A 24194-nucleotide genomic window follows, 5' to 3' on the forward strand; every position below is an offset into this window, starting at 1 on the left:
GGGCGGATAGAAGGGGACAATGGGCGCGATCGCTCAACCGCCCATCTCTTGAGAGAGATTCTGCACCGATAATGAAGGATTTCCCGCGGACATTTTTCAGAGTTTAAGTCAAAATGACGCAATTGTTGACCATCTTGGGTAATGTTAGAGGCAACGATTGGGTTCTGCGACTTTTCTCTAGTAATATCTCAAAACTAAAGTTCCATAAGCGCAATTTTAGGCGACTTTCTAATACGTTTAAAAAAAAGGGTTTCTGGAACATTCCTCCGTAATTTTTCTGAAATTGAAATCCTAAAAAAATAATTTTACAATAATTTTGGTCAAGTAAAAAGGAGGGACAATGTTTATGTACTGCCTCCTTCTCCTCCTCTTTGGCTTTATCTTTACATTTTATTAGTTTCAAGAAAAGCAGCTAATTAGAGGGAAGAATACTTGGATCCGCCCTTGCCTTTTTGGCAACAGCTAATCTAGAGCTTTGCAAAAAAAAAAAACATTTTTTCTTTCAGAAAGTTGTTCAGACTGTTTAGAATGCAGTCTCGTCATTTTAACATAATTTTATTATGTTTCTAAAGTCTAGTTCACCATGTCTTATGCACATTTTGGATCGAAAATTAAAAAAAAACTAGCCTTTGTTTGAGAAATACTATTTTGTTAATGTTACGAAGTCGATCTGGTTTAAAATAATTCAATAAATACAAATATAATGTTATCGGGACATCCAAATGTGAATGATTCACAATGAATACATTATGGATTAGCACAATGATTCATTGCTTATATTAATATTATGTTATCTTGCATGCTATTTCAGCTTAAATGCTGGTCCATGAATTAGTAAAACTTGACTGTGCAATGGCACACACACTCCCTGCTTTTGAGAAATAAATTATTTATTACATATAAGTAAGCTCCCTATATATAAATGATATTTCCTTATTCGAGAAATTTTGTTTGACGATTCTGCAAAATCATCACCATTCGGTAATGTTCAATTTTCAAAATTATCATCATTCTGTGAAGTTTAGTTCCATTCGGCATAATTGTTATCATTCACTAAAATTTGTGGTTCCAAACCGTGAATTGTGTATTTTCGACGGCTCAAAAGTTTAAGCTCGGAGCACCCCCTGGTTGTATTACGAAATAATACCTTATTATTATTTCGTAATTATTATACCATATTACGAGTACCATATTATACCGTTATTATTATACCATATTATTTTCGCTGGCCCAAAAGTGTAAGCTCGGAGCACCCCCTGGTTGTATTACGAAATAATACTTTTAGAGTGTCTACCTTTTACCCTCCCTGTAAATATCTGGAGTAATGGATCTGCTTATAGCATTTTAACTTTATTGTCTGCGTGTTATGTTATAAACAAAATGTAAATAAATTGAATGTGTCATTTTCCACAGGAACTACTGTTTCGCTGCACCTGTAAACTTCTCAAAGACTGGAAGTGAAGGAAAAACTAAAATTTGTGAATCAGGATGACGTAGACAAAAAGAAAAGAAAAAACACAACCGGAGCTTTCTGCAATCAGATTTCACCTCCGGTTTGAAGTTCTTTCAATGAAAAACGTGTTCAAAATTCGCCAGCTATTCCTCAAAGTTCCCGTGTGAAAGACTTTCCGGAAGAAAAAAGCTCTCCTGTGTTTTGTGCACATGAACTGGCGGGAAAGGATATTTCACGTATAATCTGTGCAAGTGTAACTGTTGGTTTTAAGCTATCTTTAATACACTGAAAATTTTAGAAGTGAATTTTACGTAATAAAAAGGCGCCAAATATCACCAGTTACAGTCCATGGAAAACATACTTTTTCCTCGGAGCCAGTCAGCGAGTTCGTCAGGGAGTAGAGTGCAGTTTTTAGAAGCAGCAGAAAGAGCTCAGGTCAGTGAAATATGCCATGTTTGATGTTTTATTAGTCTGCGTTTTGACACTAATGGTAGTTTTGTTATGTTCCGGATGCCTGTTTCGAACGATCTATGACTTAGTAGGTACAGTTTTTGAAAACAATTGGCATATTATGATACATGTAAAATTGTTGGTTTCATATCTTAACTTAAAAATGCTGTGATTTTCGATAGGTAGTGATTGTGATAAAATAGTTTGCGTTAATTTCATGCTGGAACTATTATTGCGGCTAGAAATATTGCTGCTCACACGCTAAAAATGATTTTTTGGAGAAAAAATTTATTTCCAGTTGCATAAAAAATGTGTGTCGTTGTATAAGAAACATGATCATCATTAAAGTGAAAAGAAACAGCACGTTAAGATTACTAGGTAATTAGTTTATTTTTTAATTTGGTGATATTTTGCAATTGAATCACTTTTTTTCAAAAAGCTAAGTCAAATTTTTGTTAAAATCAGTTTGATATGATTTTATTTTGTTTGAAGATAAACACATTCATTTTTGTTTAGAAGGCGTTTCTAGCTGTGTCGCTAACAATACAATAAACTAGCAATCATAGTTTGAAGGGACTTAAACATTTCTGCAATACAATGTTTTTTTTGTATTGATTGATTATTTTTTATCTGATTTACGCCCATCATCAACAACGGATTCAACTGAATAAACAGCATTTGTCTTCAGTTACCATAGGTAGATTTGCTAAAGTAAGAAAATTATTTTGAAAGCAGGGGAAGACCGCCGATATTGGAAGTGAATTAATAATTTTCATAAAATAATGCTATAAGTAAACAGCAAATGGTAGGCAAAGACCGCCTATATTGGGCCCCCTAAGAACAATAGGTCCGTGTCGCTAAATGTGAAGAAAAACAAAAATAAAAAATAGGGCATTTGATTACAAATTTATTTAGGAAACGCCATAGATACTTACATTTTCTGTAAATATGGCGATATTTTTTTTTTTAAATATTTTTGACAAAGTTGCAAAAGTCCACTTTAGGAATACATGCGCCTTTTTTGAACCATGCGCTTCCTAAATTGGACCGTAACAGTAAATGATATAATAACTTGCATTTGAACTGTACAGTCAGTTTGAAATAGAAGTAGACTACGAGACATTTTTCCCCTTCTTGTCATTTTAATTTTGCTTAAAAAGAAGGTATAAATTTGAAAACAACTTACGAAGGGGGGGGGGGGCTTAAATTATTTGTGCATTTACATGGTTTAACTAACGAAGTTATAACTACAAATTGCTGCTCTTGTTAAAAATAAATATTTCTCTATTTATATCTATCTCTACTTGTGTTTCATTCATTACTTCTATACTCACTTTGAAATCGAAGCAGATTACTAAACATTTTTTTCTGTTCTTGTCCTTTTAAATTTTACTAAAAGAAGATCTAAATATCAAAACAAGATAGGGGCCCCCTAACATTATTCGCATGTTTAAATAACTTAACACACATCCATCCATTGTACTGAGTTCCTGAAACGCTTTATTTTTAGCGATTTCCATCATCCATTTAACGAGGCGGAAGCAAGATGTGCCAAAAAATGTCACGGATCCGTGTTAAAAAAGACATACTTAAATGTTGTCTCGGATTTGTCTCCTCATTGCGAATTCCTTCATTTAGGCGTGACTTATCTTCGTGATTAAGATTTTTCACTTTTATTGAAGATAGATGCAGTAAACTAGAGCAAAATCTCTGCGAAAAGGAAAAGCTACTGACAGAATAAAAATAACGTTGCTTAATGAAATTGTTGTCTTCCCTTGTGGTCAGAGAAGCTTGACTGCGATGAAGAGGTCCTGGGTTCGAATTCTGGCGCTGGCATTGATATACTTTTTCTCTCTTGTCTTAGTCCATTTTTTTCTGTGAATGTGTTGTGCTGTGAATAGTTGCCTATTCTATAAACGGGTCCTTATGGCATGTGTGTACTGCGAAAATCGGATTTTACAGCAAATTATGGTTCAGTTGGAAAAGTGAAGTACCCAATTCGAAATAGGCAGCTTAGCTGGCACAAGACAGCAACAACAACGAAATCGTTCCGTTAAACCACGTTAAATATTTGACCAAATTTTTAATATTTGTAATATCCGGCATCCACAACAGTTATATTTCCGAAAATTTCGCTCCTGATTGCACGGGTTGGTTTAGCCAGGTGCTCTGTTGCGGAGGAGTGGAGGAATGTTTTAAAGAGGGATTCTTCAAAGTCCGAGGAAGAAGAGCAGAGTTGTGCTATGGCTCTGACCGTTTAAAAGATAGTCAGTATTTCTGTACACATGGTAACTGCAAACGCCCAACCACAGAACATTCGAAACTAATTATACGACAAGCATGTCTCTGACTTTGCAAGGTAAAGCATCCACAAAAGTTTAAGAGTTAGCCCCAAAAAATCGACTTGGCAACCGAACCGGAGAGTTTTGCTTGTAAAAGGCATGTAATACATCCCTTAATGTCCCTGTGCATTGTCCGACACCATTCTGGGGCCGTTAGGCCAGGATAGGCGCGTGTACTTGACTTTTTTGCAATTTTTGAAAACCGAAAATCGGACTACTTGCATTTTGGCACAAGATTCAAAATAGTTTTTTAAACGCGTAACCAAATTGTCAGACACCTTTCCGGGGCCGATCGGACGATATGTTTTTTTTTTTCGCCTATCAATTCAGCACCGCGCACTCCATTTTTTTAATTGCAAAACCGACAACCGAAATGCACGACATTTTGGCAACTGATTCGAAATAGTTTTATAAACGCGTAGCAAAATTGTCAGACACATTTCCGGGTTCGTTAGCGAGCGAGGGTGGGCGCATGAACATGACATTTTTGCAATTTTTAAAAACCGATAACCGAACTGCACGACATTTTGGCACAAGATTCAAAATAGTTTTTTAAACGCGTAACCAAATTGTCAGACACCTTGCTGGGCCGATTGGACGATATGTTTTTTTTTCGCCTATTAATTCAGCACCGGGCACTCTATGTTTTTTAAACGCAAAACCGACAATCGAAATGCATTCTGGCAATTGATTCGAAATAGTTTTATAAACGCGTAGCAAAATTGTCAGACACCTTCCCGGGGCCGATAAGCGAGGATGGGCGCGTGAACATGACTTTTTTGCAATTTTTAAAAACCAATAACCAAATTGCACATTTTGGCACAAGATTCAGAATAGTTTTTTAAATGCGTAACCAAATTGTCAGACACCTTGTGGGGGCCGATCGGACGATATGCTTTTTTTTTTTTCGCCTATCAATTCAGCACTCCACTTTTTGAATTGCAAAACCGACAACGGAATTGCACGGCATTTAGCCTACTGATTCGAAATAGTTTCATAAACGTGTCGCTAAATTGTCAGACGACAATTTCCGGGGCCGTTAAGCATGGGTGGGAGCGCGAACACGATATTTTAGCTTTTTTTTTTTAATACCGACAGCAAACTATGGGCATTAAATCATTATAATAATTAGTTATAAGAAATGAAATTTAAATATATTTACATTATTTTTTATTTTAAATAATATTTTCATCTACAATTTTGGCAATCAAAATCTTCTTCGGATTAAAGATTTTGGATAGACGCATAATGAAGAAAATATAAATTATGAGTTTTTATGGTTCAAAGGTCCTGAACTGCAAGAAACGGTGGAAGGCATTCTTGCCGAGAGTGATGGTTAGTTTTTCATTTTTGTTTTTAAATTTGTCTTTTATTAAATCAATTAATCTACATTAGATTTTATTTGTTTTTGATCGATACCAAAAATAAGGATGACAATCGCAACAATGATTAGATGGATGAAGAATCCCAAGAAGGTTTTGATTGCCAAAATTGTAGATGAAAATATTATTTAAAATAAAAAAATAATGTAAATATATTTAAAATTCATTTTTAAAACAACTTATTATAATGATGTAATGCCTTTAGTGTGTTGTCGGTATTTTAATAAAAATACTAAAATATCGTTTTCGCGCTCCCACCCACGCTTAACGGCCCCGGAAAATCGTCTGACAATTAAGCGACGCGTTTATGAAATCATTTCGAATCAGTTGGCAAAATGTCGTGCAATTCGGTTGTCGGTTTTGCAATTAAAAAAATGGAGTGCTGAATTGACAGGCGAAAAAAAAAAGCATATCGTCCAATCGGCCTTCGCAAGGTGTCTGACAATTTGGTTACGCGCTTAAAAAACTATTTTGAATCTTGTGCCAAAATGTCGTGCAGTTCGATTATCGGTTTTTAAAAAATGCAAAAAAATCATGTTCACGCGCCCATCCTCGCTTAACGGCCCCGGAAAGGTGTCGGACAATTTTGCTACGTGTTTATAAATTTATTTCGAATCAGTTGCTTAAATGTCTTGCAGTTCGGTAAATTATTGCAAAAAGTCATGTTCACGCTTCCACCCACACCTAATGGCCTCGGAAAGGTGTCGGACAATGCGCAGGGACGTTAAGGGATGTATTATATGCCTTTTACAAGCAAAACTCTCTGGTTCGGTTGCCAAGTCGATTTTTTGGGGCTAGCTCTTAAACTACAATAACAAATGGGGAATATTCGACTTTGACGGGGCTTTTTTTTTGTGTGTTTTATTTTCAACGGCAAGCAAATAAGCAAGCTTGTGCCACGAAACTTGAAGTACAATAGATGACAAAAATGCAGTTAATAAATAAATAAATAAAAGAAAAAAATGAAAATTGAAAAATTTGCAGTTATTGCGCGTTATTTTCATCACGGCATTGCTCCTCATGCACTGAGTGATTATTTGGCAAAGCTACGACAAAAAAAGTATTTCCCTCTCCACTATTATGCCCTGTCCATTAGGTCTTTCACGAGCGGGGTGGCATAACTGCTAGATAAAACGGGATCGTACGAGAAATTGATAAGTGTATTCACTTTTAATCTTCTTGAAGTGTAAAAAGTCGTTAAAAGAAAAATTACCACACACATTAACAAGACTGTTCGGATGTGGTATACGCCTTATTGAATTCAGTTGCTCTAGCAGTAAATGGGTTGTAAGAATTAAGGTGTAATACGTTAAATAAAAAATAGAGATATTGAAGAAAAATGGAGCAGTTTCTATAATCAATAGCAACTCGCAGTCGTTAGAATGAAATTACCCGAGTCCGATTGGAAGTAATATTAAGTTCCGGTCGAACTTCTGAGTCCAATTAACCCGTATCAATAAGAAGTGGTTCAAGATGATCTCAGGTCAGAACAGGAAAGGTTGTATTGATAAATCCTTGAATTATCATGAGCGGAAAACAAAGAAATGATTTTAGACTAATTGATGAAAACTAGAGTGTCAGAAAAAAGTAAATAAAAAAAATATAGTCAAATAATGTTAAAAGAAAAAAAAATGGTTTTAAACGATAAAAAAGGTTTTCATTCAATATTTCATGAGAAACGTAATAAATTAAGTGGAGTATATTTTTATACAGATTTTGAGTTTTTGAAAGTGCATTTCCAATTTCAGGCGGGGTTCAATTTTATGTCTGATAAGAAGAAAATATCATTGAGATGATTTGATTCATATATTTTTAAGGAACCGATTTAGAACATTTTTGCTATTTAATGACATTTTGCAGGCAAATTTCCGACTTCGTTAAACACAGATGTAAATTTGCATGATATAACTCATGTGTGACCAATATGTTTTCCTTACCTAAATATCGCGCATCATACTGAAATTAATCTCGTAATTCGGAACGCATATACATTAAAAATAATAATGATTTAATAATATTAAAGTCATTTTGATGAACATGGGATAACAAAGAAAAGTAAAATTAATTGCAGATTAAAAAATGTTGTTATTACATGCTAAGTTTATAGGTATAAAGTTCCCACCTGTTGTTTATAAATCAATTTTGCATAATTCGCTTCAAGTTTGCAACAATCACTCATAATACCCAATGAACTAAAATCGGTTATTTTAAAAGGTTCTAGATTTTTTTTAAAATTATTCATAGCATTGAAAATAAGAAGGAGTCATGTGGATTAGCTCCGCTGGCCACAAGTATGATACGATGGCTTAAGAAGGGACACACCACTGATGTAACCACTAAAGAATAGAAAAGAAGAGAAAAAAGACATCCACGTTGTTTTTTTTTTCTCTCTCCAACTATCATTTATTTATTCAAAAAAAAAAAAAAAAAAAAGAAAAAAAAACGAAAAAAAAAGAGGAAAAATTAAAAATAAATAGAGATCAAAATGATGTGAGAAAACTTTGGGATTATGAAGTGAAACAGTGCATCTTTGCTGCCTTTACGCTGTATTAACCGCGAGAGAAGCCATAATATCAATAACTTGGATTCGAGACAAATTCTAAAAATAAATCCCTTCCAGCGGTGTTTCCCAGTCGAACCATAAAAATTTCCCCAAAATCAGCTACCACACTCTCTCTCCAGACCCCTTCACTTGGCATTAGTCCAAATGGGCAGTATGCCAGGAAAACTAACTTTCCAGTCTGCCAATGCGGCAGACATTGCAGACGAGACAAGCTTTCGCTCCTCCGGCTCCACGTGACATGCTGGAACTCAAGTCATTGATTGATATAAAGAACAACAAAGTTAGACACAAATCCCTGTGTCGACACCTGTGAATAAGTAAGGCGATCAAGAGTTCATAATTATTGACATCAAATTCTCGGTTCCCAGTGAGGGGCCATTCATTTATTACGTAAGAATGATTTTGGCAATTATAGACCCCTTCCCCCTACCCCCATGTAAGGGAACGTATGATTTTTCGCCCTTCCTACTCTTACGTAAGATTCCATTTCTTTTTAAAAAATAATAAAATAACAAATCTTAAATCACTGGAATCGTTATTGAAAAAACTTATAAAAACCTTTTTCTGTAAAAAAATATTTACTAAAAAGTTGGAATTTAGACTGAATGTTTTTTCGACATTTTTTAGTAAATGATGCGATAATAATATTTAAAAAACATGCCTTACATAGTACGATTCTTTCATTATGTTTTTCACCATTCATTTTTAGTAAAACAAACAAAAAACATCTCATCTTAATACGTTCTTTACTTTTCAAACACAAATGAAATATGACCCCTGCCAAACCACTTAACCACACGATTTCTAATATAAAATCTTACTACTTTTAACTAAAATCTTGGAAAATCTTACGTAAGAATGGGTTGACATTCCCCCTCCAAAGTTAGGATATGTAGAGATTTTTCTCCTTGCAATTTTTAAAAAACTGACTACCATTTAATTTAATTCCATGAATAGAGTCCTACTAATAAGAAAATAATACTGTCATTGTGGCCACCACAGCTGGCTTGATTGTTTATGGAACTTTCTGTAACAGCTCCCACTCCGCAGTCTCCTAGTTTGCTTATTTTTAAAGTCTATTTAACTGATGGCAACTGTCAGCAAACACATTTGCTGCCTAACATTTTCTAAGTGATCAATTTCATTTTGTGAGATAATTATATTTTTGAACACTTTTTTACTAACACAACTGTGAAAATGAATTAAAGATTATACTTTAAAATAAAAATCGTTATGCTTGTTCAAAATTATGAAACTTTTTTCGTCTGCAATTTTGGCTAATATATTTTTAAGTTTTTCGAACAAAATGTAACCAGCTTGATTATTGTAGGAGTATGTTCCACTAATAACGAATCTGCATTTTATACGACTTTTGTAAAACTTAACAGTTATTAAAAGGAAAGGAAAATTGAAATTGAGATGTCGTGTATTTAGAATTTTGTCGAAGGCAAGTATTTTTTTTTTCTTTAAACTGGATTCAGCTTCTGTGACTTTTATGTATGTGTTAATATTTATATATTCCTTCGGTAGCATAAGTTTATAAAAAATGCACATGATGGGAAAATTGTTAGCCTTTTTAACACACTGAAACAACCTACATGTGTAACTACATAGTGAAAATATAACTAGATAGGAGGCTCTAAAATCAGGGAAATTGTTTCACCATTTCACTTTGTCCCAAAGAAGTTTTGCCAATGATTTTGAAAACAATCCTGTGAAATGCTTTCGGAAAGTCAGGTATTATTATTGAGAATTTTTATAATTCTCCTACCTATAAGCCTTATCTAAAATTTTCGTACACTGGTTTGTTTAAACTTAACTAGAATTTTTCAGGAATTTCAGAAATCCTACGAAAACCAAAACCTATCCTCAGAATCTTAGAATTCAAAGAAGCAATCCAATTTATCAGCGAAGAAAGAAACATTCTGAACTGTACTAACTTTCTTAGGAAATAACAAGAAGTTCTGTCTAGAATTAAACAAGCCTACTTTCCCGTATACCCGTACTACTTTCTAGTACCTGATCAATATTCTCAAAAATAGCTAAAATCGTAATTTTTTTCAAACATATTTTTTTAATATTTTAAGCTGATTTCTAGGAATAAAATATTCCTTACTTTTCTATATAAAAAAACGAACAAATAAAATAGCAGCACCTTTTATACAAAGCAGCTAATACAATTCTTTCCATTAAAAAAAAAAACTTTAACAGCTTTCAAAACGAAAAAAAAAAGTAATACGTTCATTAAAATAAATACATCATATCAAAAAAAAAAAAAAAAAATCATTTTTTCCCTGCTGCCAAAAATAATTTTTTAAATGAATTAATGCACTTACCGAAATAAATAAACACAATAAAATGTCAACTTAAAGATATAATTTTCATTGTCAAAAAAGAAAAAAAAAAATCGTCTGCGCATATCTTTAACATAAATGACTTCGAATTTATTCGCCGAAAACTGAGTACCTAAAAACTTTAGCGTGAAAATAAAAACAAGTCATATCAACAATAATTATTTCACAGTTAAAACCACAGCAGCGGAGTCGGAGTCAATCTCATTTGGAGATAAAAGAGTCGGAGTCGAATATCCAAGAATCGGAGTCAGTCATTTGTTCTCCGTGTATAAATGTTTGCCAAAGCTACGAAGTCAGAGTCGAAGTCGGGGAATCGAAGTCCGATTAATTGTCGGGCACAGGAGTCAGAGTCAGGGTCAGGTGCCTCCAAATTCTCGGAGTCGGAGTCTGGAGTTTGGCGTCAAGAGCTATTTCCAACAAAATTTGTTTGAAGTAAATCCGCCTTCAGGTACGGAATTTACATTCACTTTCAGTTTCCCCGTAGGCAATAATGATAAGGGATTTGAACTGTTCAAAATTGAACGGAAAATTGTTCAAATCAAAAAGATAAATTATATACAAGTTTTTCATCAAAAGCTTTTTTCTACAAAGTTTATTTGAAGCAAATTCGCCTCACAGTTCGGAATTGTCTTGAATTTCCCCGTAGGCGCTAATGTTAAGTTTTTTTTTGAACTGTTCAAAATGGAACAAAAAATAGTTCAAATCAAAAAGTGAAGTATGGGAATGAGGTGTACTCACCGAGATCTTTCGAACAAAAAAAATGTTTGTTCGAATCGGAATATTCATTCAAAAGTTATTAGGGAGGGTCAGACAGACAGACCAACAGACATTTTCCCCAGCTCAATACCCTACTTTCCAATTTTTAATTTTTCAATATTTATTTAATTATTTTACTTATTTTTGATTTTTTTTTATTTTCGCGATATTTTTAAGATTCATTAAGCCTTCTTTCCTGCTTTTTTTTTCTTTTTCTGACTTTTACTGGGAAAGTAGGCTAAAAAAAGACAATACCTGAGTAACATTATTTCAACGTTTGAAAAACTGATGTATAAGAAGAAAAATAAACTTTCATTTTTTTTTGAAGTTCATTTTTAAAGAGTATGGAGATTTTTTTATACCGTGGTTGATTTTTCCAATCCTTGAGGTTAGGAGCACTTTCTATCTCTCCTTTACTTTAACAAACATTTAAAAAACGCATATCGCATTGGGCGAGCAATGGGAAATTTATTGAATCTCGAAAAGCGGTCATGTATGCAGGAGAATGTGGGACAAACTTAATTTGCGGAGCAAAGTGAAATCATTTTATTATTGTTGATTTTTTATATCTAGTAATTTGCGAGATAATTATATTTTTTAACACTTTTTTACCAACACAACTGTGAAAATAAATTAAAGATTATACTTTAAAATCAAAATCATTACGTTTATCATACAATGCTACCCTGGTATCTTTTTTATTTTGTTGAATGTTGAGATCTACAAAATTAACTGACTCATCCTTATTTGTCTGTTTTAGCAGTAGTTTATTTGGGTAAATTTCCTTATATAAATTGTGAAAATCATTGTTGTTAAAATGATAGTGTCATCTATATATCTAAAAGCATCTATACTGTTATTTATTAAAAAAATAGATTCGTAATAATACAAAAAGATATTTACTCTGCTTTTAGTATCACCTATCTGGTAATAGTTTGCTTATGTAGTAACTGTTACTGTAGTCCATTCCAGTAAGGAATGAGTTATCTCTGAAGATCAAAACATTTGATAATATAAGCTATTTTCAAAAATTGATACTCATATTGTAATATTTTGTAGTAAGTCAAAAACTATTTTTAGTTATTTTGAAAAAAATAAAGTTTTAGGTATTAGCATTTCAATTATCAATTGTGACCTTTTAATATGCTACTAATATTCGGGGAAGGGTTTATTTATTTAATAATAAGCTTACTTTTATTTTCAGAGCTCTGCGCAATTAATCAAGTGCATGCGGGCAAAAGTGGATGGGTCAAAGTGAAATGGTTCATTTCACTTACTTATACCTTTGTATCAATTTATTTATCTTCCTTTATTTCATATTTCTCTTCTTTATTCATTCATTCACTTATTTTTTCATTCATTCCCGATTTCATTCGCTCATTTATTTTTTCTGATACATTGATTAATTACTTTATCCATTTATTGCTTCATTATCTATTAATTTCCTCTTTCATTCTCTTATTTACTTCTCCATTAAATCGAAGATACTTATAATTATCGAATAGAAACCATTTTAATAGAAAAAAAATTTGCCCCATGAAAAGCAAAAGAAAACTTTTCACTTCCTTTTGAAAGTTTGAAAGTACAGATTTACAGAAGCTAAAAATATCGTTTTAATACACGTTTTATTATTAAATACATTATTCTTTCTTTGTGTACCTTAATTTTCAAAACAATTTCCACTTTTTTCATTTTGGAAAAAAAAAGTTTTAACTATTTCACTTTGCTTCACATTCCCCTTCATAAATTCAGCACATGTATGTTAAGATGTTCTTTTCGATAAGCATGTACAGGTGAAAAACAATTTGCATAAAAAAGTAAAAAAAAAGGTTTAAAACATTACGAATTAATCGAAACATGTATATTAATTGTAGAAATAAAGAAATGATGGGTGTTGAGCTGCTTTATTATCAGAGAGCATAAGCAGCGGTTAAGGAAATGTGAATTGCCGCCATCTTTGATGACGTCATAGCAGGAGAATGGACCGAGGTGGCCGATGTCCATCCAAGTCTAAAATACTTTCTAGGACACCTACTAAATATTTTTGAAAAACAATTCTCCCTATTCAAACTTTCCTACAGAAGTGCTGTCAGATCCAAGACTGCATAACTTTAAAGGGTTTCCCATATCAAAGAAATTTTGAAAATTTAATGCATAGAAACAAATTTGAGTAAAGTTACAGCAATTGAGAAAACGAAGACACAAGTAGGTGCTTTCAAAACTAAAATTTTTGGAAGTGGGAAATCTCTCAATTTGCTGAATGAAAGTCCAACTTTACCGAACGATAGCATATGAGCCTGCACATTATTATGCATGCATAGCATCTAATTTGAAGGGACATGAGACATCATTTACAAACAACGTAAACATTATTAAAAAGGGAGAGTAATCTCAATGCTGCTATATTGTTTCCAAATTTACCGAATCGTCAGCACAATTTGCAGAATATTCATTAAGGAACTTTGAAAGGTCTCCGTGACCAGTTATCGGTGCTTCTCTGCATGCACTGCAGATCCAAACAATTCCAGCTTTCAAACTTGGTGTGAAATTAGTGAGTTTTGTCACCTAAGTTGGTGGCATGTCGCAACGCCTAAGCCGCCAAAGACGTCGACGGGGATGAGGGGAGAAGGGCGATTATTCCAAAGTGCACCGCCGGAGTTGGTGTGTATCAAACATCATTTATTTATAAAGACCTTGTACTGCCAAGCATGTGAATTCAGTAAGGGTAATATTACGAGTGAAAATTAAGGATCTTATTCCTCTACTTTTTGCGTAATATTCCGAATCGCTTGTAAGTCTTGGTCTCGTTTAGCTCTAATTAGTTCCGATTAGTGAAGTTCTGCCATGTTAGTTTATTTTTCAGTGCACATTTATTTAAGTAATTAAAATTCATCTTATGTTAACCGTCCTTTTTACTACAAAAGTAGATTCTCTCTTATTTAGAAAAATTAAGTCTACATGATTTAATTAAGTAAAGCAATTAAACAAGTTTGTTTTGATTGGAAATGGCAATACTCTCCTTATAAAGAACTAAGTCTTACAAAAGTCTTTTCGCAATTAAATTTGTCTCAAGATTTTTTATGTGCATACTGCGTCATTGCAACCTTTTATTGTTCAAAGTTTGCATTATTTTTCAGAAGGAAAACGGATATCATTTCTTAAGGATTTAAGTTTCTAACTGCTTTAATCAGGTCACAGAATAGCTTCATTTAATGCGAAAAGAAATAGACTTTTCGATTTAATGCACATTTATTTGATGATGAAAAGGTTTGGTGATAATAGGCGAAGTCAATTTCCATACCAATTGGAACTAAAATACCTTGTTTTGTTAAAAAGCTGGTTTATTATTAATTTGTAATTAATTTAATTGTGCCAAATGCATTGTGAAGTTTAAATCGGCTTAACCATTTCGCACTCCGTTTTTCATTAAATTAGGATAAACTACTAAAAATACTGATGAATCTTCTGAGTTTGGCATTGCGTAGCTTTACAGATTTTCAGTTGGAATAGATCAGTTAAAAGTATCTGGAGCAGAGATGATAAATACATGACGCACGTATCTCAACAAAAATTAAAAATATTATTGTAACCAAATGGAACTTGGTTAAAATAATATTTTCAATTTCTTATTAGAGTCGATGAAAAGTTCAAAAAGAGCTCTTTTGCCTGGAGAATGAATAAAATTAAAAATAAGAAAATTGTTGACCAGGTTTTCGAAATTTGAAGTTTCGCTTTTATGTTTATTTCATAAATATATTTCGAAATTCTAAAAACTCTCTGTTAGTACCTTTCCCGTCACTCATCTGAATAAAAACATCTGTTAGATGCAGTATATCCCATGAAAGCCCTTGTGCAATTTTACCCAATGAACAAATCAACCATCTCTCCTCTTTTCACTCCTGAATCTATACACTCCTGAATTCTATTACAAAGAAATGCTCACTACAACGAGCAAAATCTGCCGTCCTTTCCAATTTGTTTTAGTGTGATTTGACTTATCCAGAAGCATTTTTTCTCCACATAATATAAGGTTCCTTTATTCTGTATCCGTCTTTATAGCGTAAGAATGTTCTGTATTGATAATGCAACATAAAAATACTTTTAAAAAACGTACTCAGTTTTTAAAGTCAATATAAAAGCAATGTTTGTAATATATATATATATATATATATATATATATATATATATATATATATATATATATATATATATATATATATATATATATATATATATATATATATATGTATACAATCTTTTCTTTCTCAAGGATTTCAAGCATTTAACGTAAAACCAAATTAATATTTAACAAGGACAAATTAAACCTAGGGTAACATAAGCGAATCTCAATGTTCGGTTAGATAATTTAAACAATATTCTGCAAAGACTAACATACTGTTAAGACTGAGTACTGAACAACGTCCGAACAGGCCTGGCTCTTGGGGTAGGCGACCTAGGCGGCTGATTTTAGGGACGACTAATTTCGAAGTCGATTTTTTTTCAAAGTATGAATATCTATTTCAGAGGTATGAGATTCTTAACTTCAATGCTAAAAAAATAATTTATAGTGTACCAGTGCTTAGACATAGTTGGAAATTTAACTAGAAATTCATTTTAAGTTTAGAGTCGGCAAATTGCGTGATTTAAAAGTCTTTTTGAAAATACTGATATCTGTTTCAATGCCATAAGCTGCACTACGTTAACACTAAAAAAGATAATTGAAATTGTGTATCAATGCTTGGATAAGCAAAATCCATTTAGGAATTTAACTAGAAACTCACTTTAATTTTAAGCACTTTACTATTATTTTTATTTTATTAATATACTAGTGGTACCCGCAAGGCTTTGCCCGTAATAGAAAATTAAAAGGTCTTTTTGTTCGCCTGTATATTTACAAATAATGTATGGTGAATTTTCTCGCCAATTAACTTGTGCCCATGTTACGGTTCCACGTTATGATAATTTCATAATTTACTCGTCCATCTTATGATAATTTTGTTCTTAAAATTGGAATAGAAAGAGAACCACATCGAATTTTTGAAAAATAGCTTCGAGGTGCACACCAATTTCATGAAAATCGGCCGAACGGTCTAGGCGCTATGCGTGTCACAGAGATCCTGAAAGAGATCCGGACAGAGAGAGATCCTGACAGACAGAGAGACTTTCCGCTTTATTGTTAGTAAAGATTATTTTATTTTATTATTATTTTCAGTATTATTAAGTGGGGGAGGGGCGGTATTTGTCAATATCGTCTAAGGCAGCAAAACTGCTAGAGCCAGGCCTGCGTCCAAATATCCGTAGCAATCCCAGTAGACACGCAGAACCTCATCAAGAGGTTAACATTCCTTTTGGAAAATTGTTTCCTTCATTGTTATTTCCAGCATGTTGACTGTTTGTTGTTTTTCATTGCTTTCATTAGAAATATTTTTTTAGTATCACTTCACGCGTAACATAAATATTTCAAACTTAAGAAAGTTGCTGCTAGTCTTACAACTACATATCGTGTAGGACTTTACTTAATATTATAATACTTAAATAGGAGCAATCAATGATACGTTTTTAATGGACATGATGTATGTTTTACATCAATGGCGTACATTTTACGTTTAACACTAGAAAGACGGAGGGGCCTGTGTGGCCCCTCGCATAGTTTGTTGTTTAATAACTCGGATAATGTCTAACGGAACGTAATGTAACTTCCTGACTTTTCATTATATGACACTATTTGAATGCTTGTTTACTCATTTTATCGTACGCCTCATAGTACTGTAAATATTGATCCTTATACCTTGAAAGACGGGAGGGGCCACAGTGGCCCCTAAGCTTATTTAAAATTAAAAAAAAAATTTTTTTCTTTCTCCTAATTGTTCTAGCATAACAAAAGGCCATTCTCTCTAGTTTAACCTGTAACTTTCGCTTTATATAGCCAGTTGGATATCCAAATGCTATAAACAGTACTGACTGCTTACCAGCCTAATGGTAGCCATTGCTCTTAGAAAGAAAAACTGATCCAAGCTTTTGGCCAGTATAGAGAGAAACACTACAAATAATTGCATACTAAGTTTTTATATAGTCATGAAAGAAGGTGCATTGGGCATGTGGACACACTCAGGAAGAATTTTTAAAATAATTCACCCCAAAAATGGGTAAGGGCCACACTGGCCCCTTCAGTCATTCTAGGTATACAGAAAATGTCAGTCGTTCTAGTGTTAATTCATTCAAATTTTTATTTACAATCCTTATTTGAAGTAATGGTGTTTTATAAGACCAGTTTTGTTTAATATTTTGTTCTATTGATTATCATTTTCACAGTAAATCAATTTTTCTATGTTCTTTTCCGAGCATTCCATGCCAAAAAAAGATTTAAATTGTTTACTCTTGACTAGTAACTGATGTATTTATATAATCACAGAAGTTCCCTCATGTAAACGACGCATACATTGTCTACATGTCTAGGATTATTTTTTACTGGACTATAATACTTTTTAAACGAACAAGTATACTTCTCAATTTCAACTGAATCTAGACGAAAATCTTTCAAAATACAGATTAAATATTTGAAAGAACCGTTGATAAACCATTTTCATCGATAATGGCTCGAGCTTTTTTTAAAATATAAATCATTTAAGTTTTTGGCAAAACTCCTACGGAGTAATCGTATTTTATTGAAATTATGCGTATGCGATCTTACAAGAATGAAACTTATGTGAAAAGGGTCGTTTCCAAAATTTTAAAAATATTTTTTTTTCTGAAAGAGCATGCTTAAAAACATAGGATTTGACCATTTTTGAAATCATTTGGCTAAGTTTCATATTAAAAAAAAAATATTTTCATCGGTGCGCAGATTCAATTCTATTTTTTACGCTTCTGCACATGACATCACAAGTGACGAAATGCCATTCGCTGATACTATTAGCGCAGAACGCAATATTTAATTCGTATCTTCACTTATATGAAGTGGCAACGATATGGTTGATAACAAACGTGCGCAATTTTAAATTATCTTCTGAGTTATCATAACTTGGAAGCGCGGTAGAGAGCAAGCGTAAACATTCATCTTGCCTGTGGAATGTGCGCCGAAGTTCATCACTTGTGACGTCATAAAGACTATTCCTTGCTTGAAAAATCAGACATTTAAAAAAATTAATTAAAAATTATACGTTTTGAAAATAAAAGCTTTTTTTTGCTCCACGTCATTATTATTATTATTATTATTATTATTATTTTTTTTTGCTCATTCTATCAACTTCAGTGACTAAAAGTGGTCCTTTTGACTGATGGAAACAACAACATTATATAAACATTTTATAAACAAAATACTTCATCAGTTAAGTTAGCATTTTTTAGCCTACTTTCCCAGTAAAAGAAAAAGAAGAAAAAAGTATGAAAAAAGGCTGAATGCCGCTTAAAAATATCGCAAAAAAAAAAAAAAAAAAATTGAATTTTGACATCTTGAATTCAAATTATGTTTTTCGCAATCACGAGTGTGTGTGTGTATGTAGGCTTGTATGTAGGGGGTATATGTATGTGTGTGTAGGTATATGTGTTTGCGGCTGTGTGCATGCATGAATATGTGAGTAGTTATGTGTGTGTGTATGTGTTTGTGTGTGTATGTGTAGGTGTCCGTATGTATGCATGTGTGTATGTGTTGGCATGTTTAGGTGTCTGTATGTATCTATGCGTGTGTGTATGTGTTTTTGTGTGTGCATGTGCTTGTGTATGTGTTTGTGTAGGTGAATGTGTATGTGTGTGTTTGTGCGTGTGTGTATGTATGCGCGTGTGTGTAGGATATGAACGCAATCTAAAGACGGTTTTCGCTATAGGAGCAATATCGGGAGGACCCGGTCGGCGGTGGTGCTGGCAGAGGGTGCTGGCGGGAGAATAAAATGATAGCACATCAAAACAGTCAAATAAAAGCAATAAGCAATCGTGATTGCTTAAAAAAAATCAAAAATAAATAAAATAATTAAATAAATATCGAAAAATTAAAAATCGGAAAGTATGTATTGAGATGGGGGAAAATGTCTGTCGGTCCGTCGGTCTATCGGTCTGTCTGTCTGTCCCCCCTAATAACTTTTGAATGAATAGTCCGATTCAAATAAATTTTTTTTGTTCGAAAGATCTCGGCGAGGACACCTCATTTGATTTGAAGTATTTTTTGTTCAATTTTGAACAGTTCAAAAAAAAAACTTAACATTAGCTCTTACGGGGAAATTCAAGGCAATTCCGTAATGTGAGGCGAATTTGCTTCAAACAAACTTTGTAGGAAAAGCTTTAGATGAAAAACTTGTATATAAAATATCTTTTTAATTTGAACAATTTTCCGTTCAATTTTGAACAGTTCAAATCCCTTAACATTACCGCCTACGGGGAAACTGAAAGTCTATGTAGATTCCGTACTTGAAGGCGTATTTACTTCAAACAAATTTTTTTGGAAATAGCTCTTGACGCCAAACTTCAGACTTCGACTCCGAGAATTTAGGGGCACCAGACTCCGACTCCGCCTCCTGTGCCCGATGATTAATCGGACTCCGACTCCCCGTCTTCGACTCTGACTTCGTAGCTTTGGCAAAAATTTATACACGGAGGACAAATGCCTGACTCCGATTCTTGGATATTCGACTCCGCCTCCTTTATCTCAAAACGAGATTGACTCCGACTCCGAATCCACAGCTATGGTTTTAACTGTGAAATACTTATTGTTGATATGACTTGTTTTTATTTTCACGCTAAAATTTTAATTTAGGTATTCGCAACTCCAACGAACTATAGGGGGCACTGAAGTCACTGTCTAATGGCGGAATTGAAAACTAAAACAAACGCACATGGTAACGAAGAAAATGCTAAAAGTGTTGTGATTTTTGTTCGTACGTATGATTTTTTCGCTTTATTCTTTTTAAATTAATTTTCAAAGTCTTGTGGATATTCTGGCCCACGTAGAAAGAAATGAGAATTCAAGAAGCATTACTAAACGTCAAACATTAATGCAAAGTACGTAGTTCATAGTTCTAAGCAGCCATTTTCACGATGTTGAATTCGATATTTATCAATTCTTGATAAAACTAAATAATAATTGTGGCCTGACAAGAATAACAATTAATGCTAGAAAATTTAATATGACATTACAAATTATTACCAAAAGAAGATGATACTTCTTTGCTTTGCTTTGGCTAGCACTTGTTTTCCATTTGTAGCCGAGTTATTTCTCTTGAATTCCCGAATCGGTTAATTTAAAAATTTTCTGTTTCGATTTTTCTAATTTCTGAGTTACGATTTAATTGTGTCATGTTATGCAAATCATCAACAAAATTCTCACGGATATATGGTGGTAGTTTTCTTTTCAGTTGATTGACCATTATTTCCTTTCACTTATCGAATTCTGTAATCTTACTACCATTTTATTCCACTCATTAAAAAATTAAAAATGGCTTAACTAAAAACGCGAAATCTCGCCAAGGCTACTTTGCTCGCACAATACCAAAACTATATAACCCTAAACAAATTTGGCGATACCTTTCAGCTGAGAATAAAAGGAATAAAGTAAATTCTTTCTCGGTTATTCATTTTGTTCTACGATAATATATTCAAGAAAATATTTTGCATACTGTCCATTCCAACTAAATGCTGCTGTAAAATATGGTAAGTTTAATTAATTTAAGATTAAAAAAACCCATATTCTTACGAATTCATACAAAACAATAAAAAATTTTACCTTGTATAACGTTATCCAAGTTTGTTAATCCAGTATTTTCGCTTTTACCAATTATTAAGGAAATAATGAAAACTAACATTATTTTGAGAAGCTCGAGAATACTACTAAGTGACGAATTAATTTCTGTAGCTGAAAGCAAACTAAGACACATCGATTGCGTTAATAAATACTCAGAACAAACTGCCTGTGTTTACGTCAACAGACACACGTGGAACGCTTCATTTGCAGTTTTGTAAATCACCGCAAGGTAGCGTATTCGAGCGCTGGAGTTCCGAATTCAGTTTTCGGCGAATAAACTCAAAGTCATTTATGTTTCTACATAAAGATATGCGCAGACGATTTTTTTTTACAATGAAAATTATTTCTTTAAGTTGACATTTTATTGTTTTTATTTATTTTGGTAAGTGCATTAATTCATTTAAAAAATTATTTTTGGCAAAAGGGGGAAAAGACATTTTTTTTTCTTTCTTGTTGATATGATGTTGTTTATTTTAATGAGCTTATTAATTTTAATTATTTTTTTTCGTTTTGAAAGCTGTTAAAAAATTCTTTTTAATGCAAAAAAGTGTATTAGCTGCTTTGTTTAAAAGGTGCTGGTGCATTTTATTTGTTCGTTTTTTTTTTTTTTTTTTTTTTTTTTTTTTTCAGATGAGTGAGGAATATTTTATTCCTAGAAATCAGCTTAAGATGTTAAAAAAATATGTTTGAAACAATTTGCGATTTTAGCTATTTTTGAGAATATTGATCAGATACTAGAAAGTAGTATGGGTATACGGGAAAGTAGGCTCGTTTAGTTCTAAACGGAACTTCTTGTTCATAATTCTTCTTCTGACAATATTTTAATTATCAAACATGCATTTAGGAATATTTTTGTAATGAATTGTTTTCAAACCCAGCATGTGTTAACGAGCAAAAAATACTTCTTTATTGTCAAACTTAATAAAATTAAAGTTATTTTCTCCATGGAATGCCCACTGTCTACCTTTGCTATTAGAATATTTTAAAAGAATATCTCCTGCTGTGTTTAAAACGGAAATTTCAATTCGTGCTTTTCTACGTTCCTAATATATTCTGAATAAATCAAAAAGTAGTTTAAGCTTTCTGATCCTATCATCTTGAGTTCGTTATTCATCCAGTAGCATTCACTTTTCTGAATTTTTAACAAACCTGGAAACAAATGACTGTCAGATAAGTTAAACTATGACAGGTAACTCAAAATAACTTTTGAAAGATTAAGTATCGGCGCTTGTAATTTAATTTCTCGTAGGTAAGTTTTCGCAAAGCGTATAAAGTGTTTTGTTAGCATGTTTTATTTCAGAAAATCCAAAAGCTTCCGAAACATTCAGATGAAAATCGATGAACATTGTCATGTATACAATAATAGATGAAATATATAATTATGTTCTCAATTCAGTAAACCTGTGTCAATACTTAAATGTCCAAAATTGAATAAATCCAATGGAAGTATTACATAAATCAACTCTCGTCTATGTATTTTACTAAAATAAATAATAATTCAAAAATTTAACAACATAATGTTCATTATTATTCTGTGCTTTGCATTATGGATTTTAATTTGGAATGTGATTTACCTTCACATCCGAACGTTGTTCACGTTATATTCAACCGGTCTCCTTTTTACTGAAAATTTGTGCCTTTATCACAATGAGTTGTTAAAAAATTTGAAGTGAGTGTCATTGTACATTGGAAATTTGTTTTTAAACTAAATAATACACTGAAATGTGTGTATTACTTGCATTATTATAATTTCATTACATTTTCCATTCGCTAATTGTCCGCTAAGTAGCATCATTTTATTTTTTATGCCCAAAAATTAATGCTGAGAATTTTGTCGATTTCTAGCTTTTGCACATTCAAGTAAATTTTGTACAGAATAAAAGCCTATTAAGAATGTGTTCGAAAACACACAATTTGCAGGTTTATTTGCTAATGGGACTTTAGAAACTACCACCATAAAGTCATGAGAAAAATATGTTTTTTCTTTTTATCCTGAAGTATATTACTCTGTGTTCCAAAAATGATTGATACATTTGAAAAATCAATAAAAACCAAACGGGCAGCAGATAGAAATTTAACGTTAGTTGCATTATGTTTAGAACAACAGTAAACTTTCAGACGAACAAACTTTCAAAATTAGTTACATTTTTCCTCAACAGATGGCGCTACAAGTAGTTTGAAAGGTATAAAACAACACGCAATCTGTAAGATCGCCAAAATGACCGGTATATTTGAAAAATGAATAAAAACTAAACGGACAGCCACAGAAATACTCTGTTTACTTGCAATATGCTTGGAAAAACAGTAAATTTTCAGACAGACATACCTGCAGCGTCCTCTAAGTAACTGCTGCGCCATCTGTTGACGAACATTGTAACTAATTTTGAAAGTTTGTATGTCTGAAAATTGACTGTTGTCCTAAGCATGAAGCAACAAACGGTATATTTCTATCGCTGCCCGTTTAGTTTTTATTAATTTTTCAAATGTATCAGTCCCTCTTGGAACATCTTGTATTATGTACATTAAGTCAAAACAGCAGCGTTCTTGGAAACGAAGAGAGGTAATACAGTTAGAGCATGCAAATACGCCCATTTTGGTAAGAAATAGAAGTCTGACTAAATTAATATGGAGTGGTTTGAATGTGGGCGTACCCCTCCCACTCTTCGCTTGCTTTCAGCAGATGTTTGCAGCAAAACATCTCCAAATTTCCAAAAATCAGCAGACATCTGAGAGAAGATGCAGAAAATTCACTTGTGTTGCGACATATAATTAATGTTCTACCAATTTTCAGGACTCTTAAGGCTTCAAGGTAACTTGTGTTTAACAAACATTCACCTACAGCACACATAATTTTGAAAATAGAGGATTGTTCTCCAATTTTCGAACCACTGTATACAAAAAAAAAAAAAAAAAAAAAAAAAAGAAAAGAAAAGAAAAGAAAAGAAAAGAAAAAGAAAAGAAAAGAAAAGAAAAAAATAAATTCAATCCGTAGCAACAATCTATGTAATGATAATTGATTTATTATAGTTGACAGGTTAAGTTTCCAGTGAAAATTTAAAGACATTTAAATATTTTTATTATGAATACGCAAACGCTGTTGGGATAACACAGCAGTTCCTTTTACAGTAATTATTAACTTCGCCCAGACGTTCCACACTTTTTTA

The 24194-nt window shown here is 32.6% G+C and overlaps 1 protein-coding gene across 1 annotated transcript in view; it reads left to right on the forward strand.

The window, feature by feature from the left end:
- Positions 1-1799: 1799 nt before the first annotated feature.
- LOC129230354 (sodium-dependent proline transporter-like) overlaps positions 1800-24194 on the forward strand; it is a 242696-nt gene continuing 220301 nt past the window's right edge. The window contains exon 1 of the mRNA XM_054864755.1: positions 1800-1888. Coding sequence (XP_054720730.1) covers positions 1802-1888 — 87 coding nt within the window. The 5' untranslated portion in view covers positions 1800-1801. The remainder of the gene's footprint in view (positions 1889-24194) is intronic.

This window comes from Uloborus diversus, chromosome 1 (assembly GCF_026930045.1).
Source record: "Uloborus diversus isolate 005 chromosome 1, Udiv.v.3.1, whole genome shotgun sequence".
NCBI classification, from domain to species: domain Eukaryota; kingdom Metazoa; phylum Arthropoda; class Arachnida; order Araneae; family Uloboridae; genus Uloborus; species Uloborus diversus.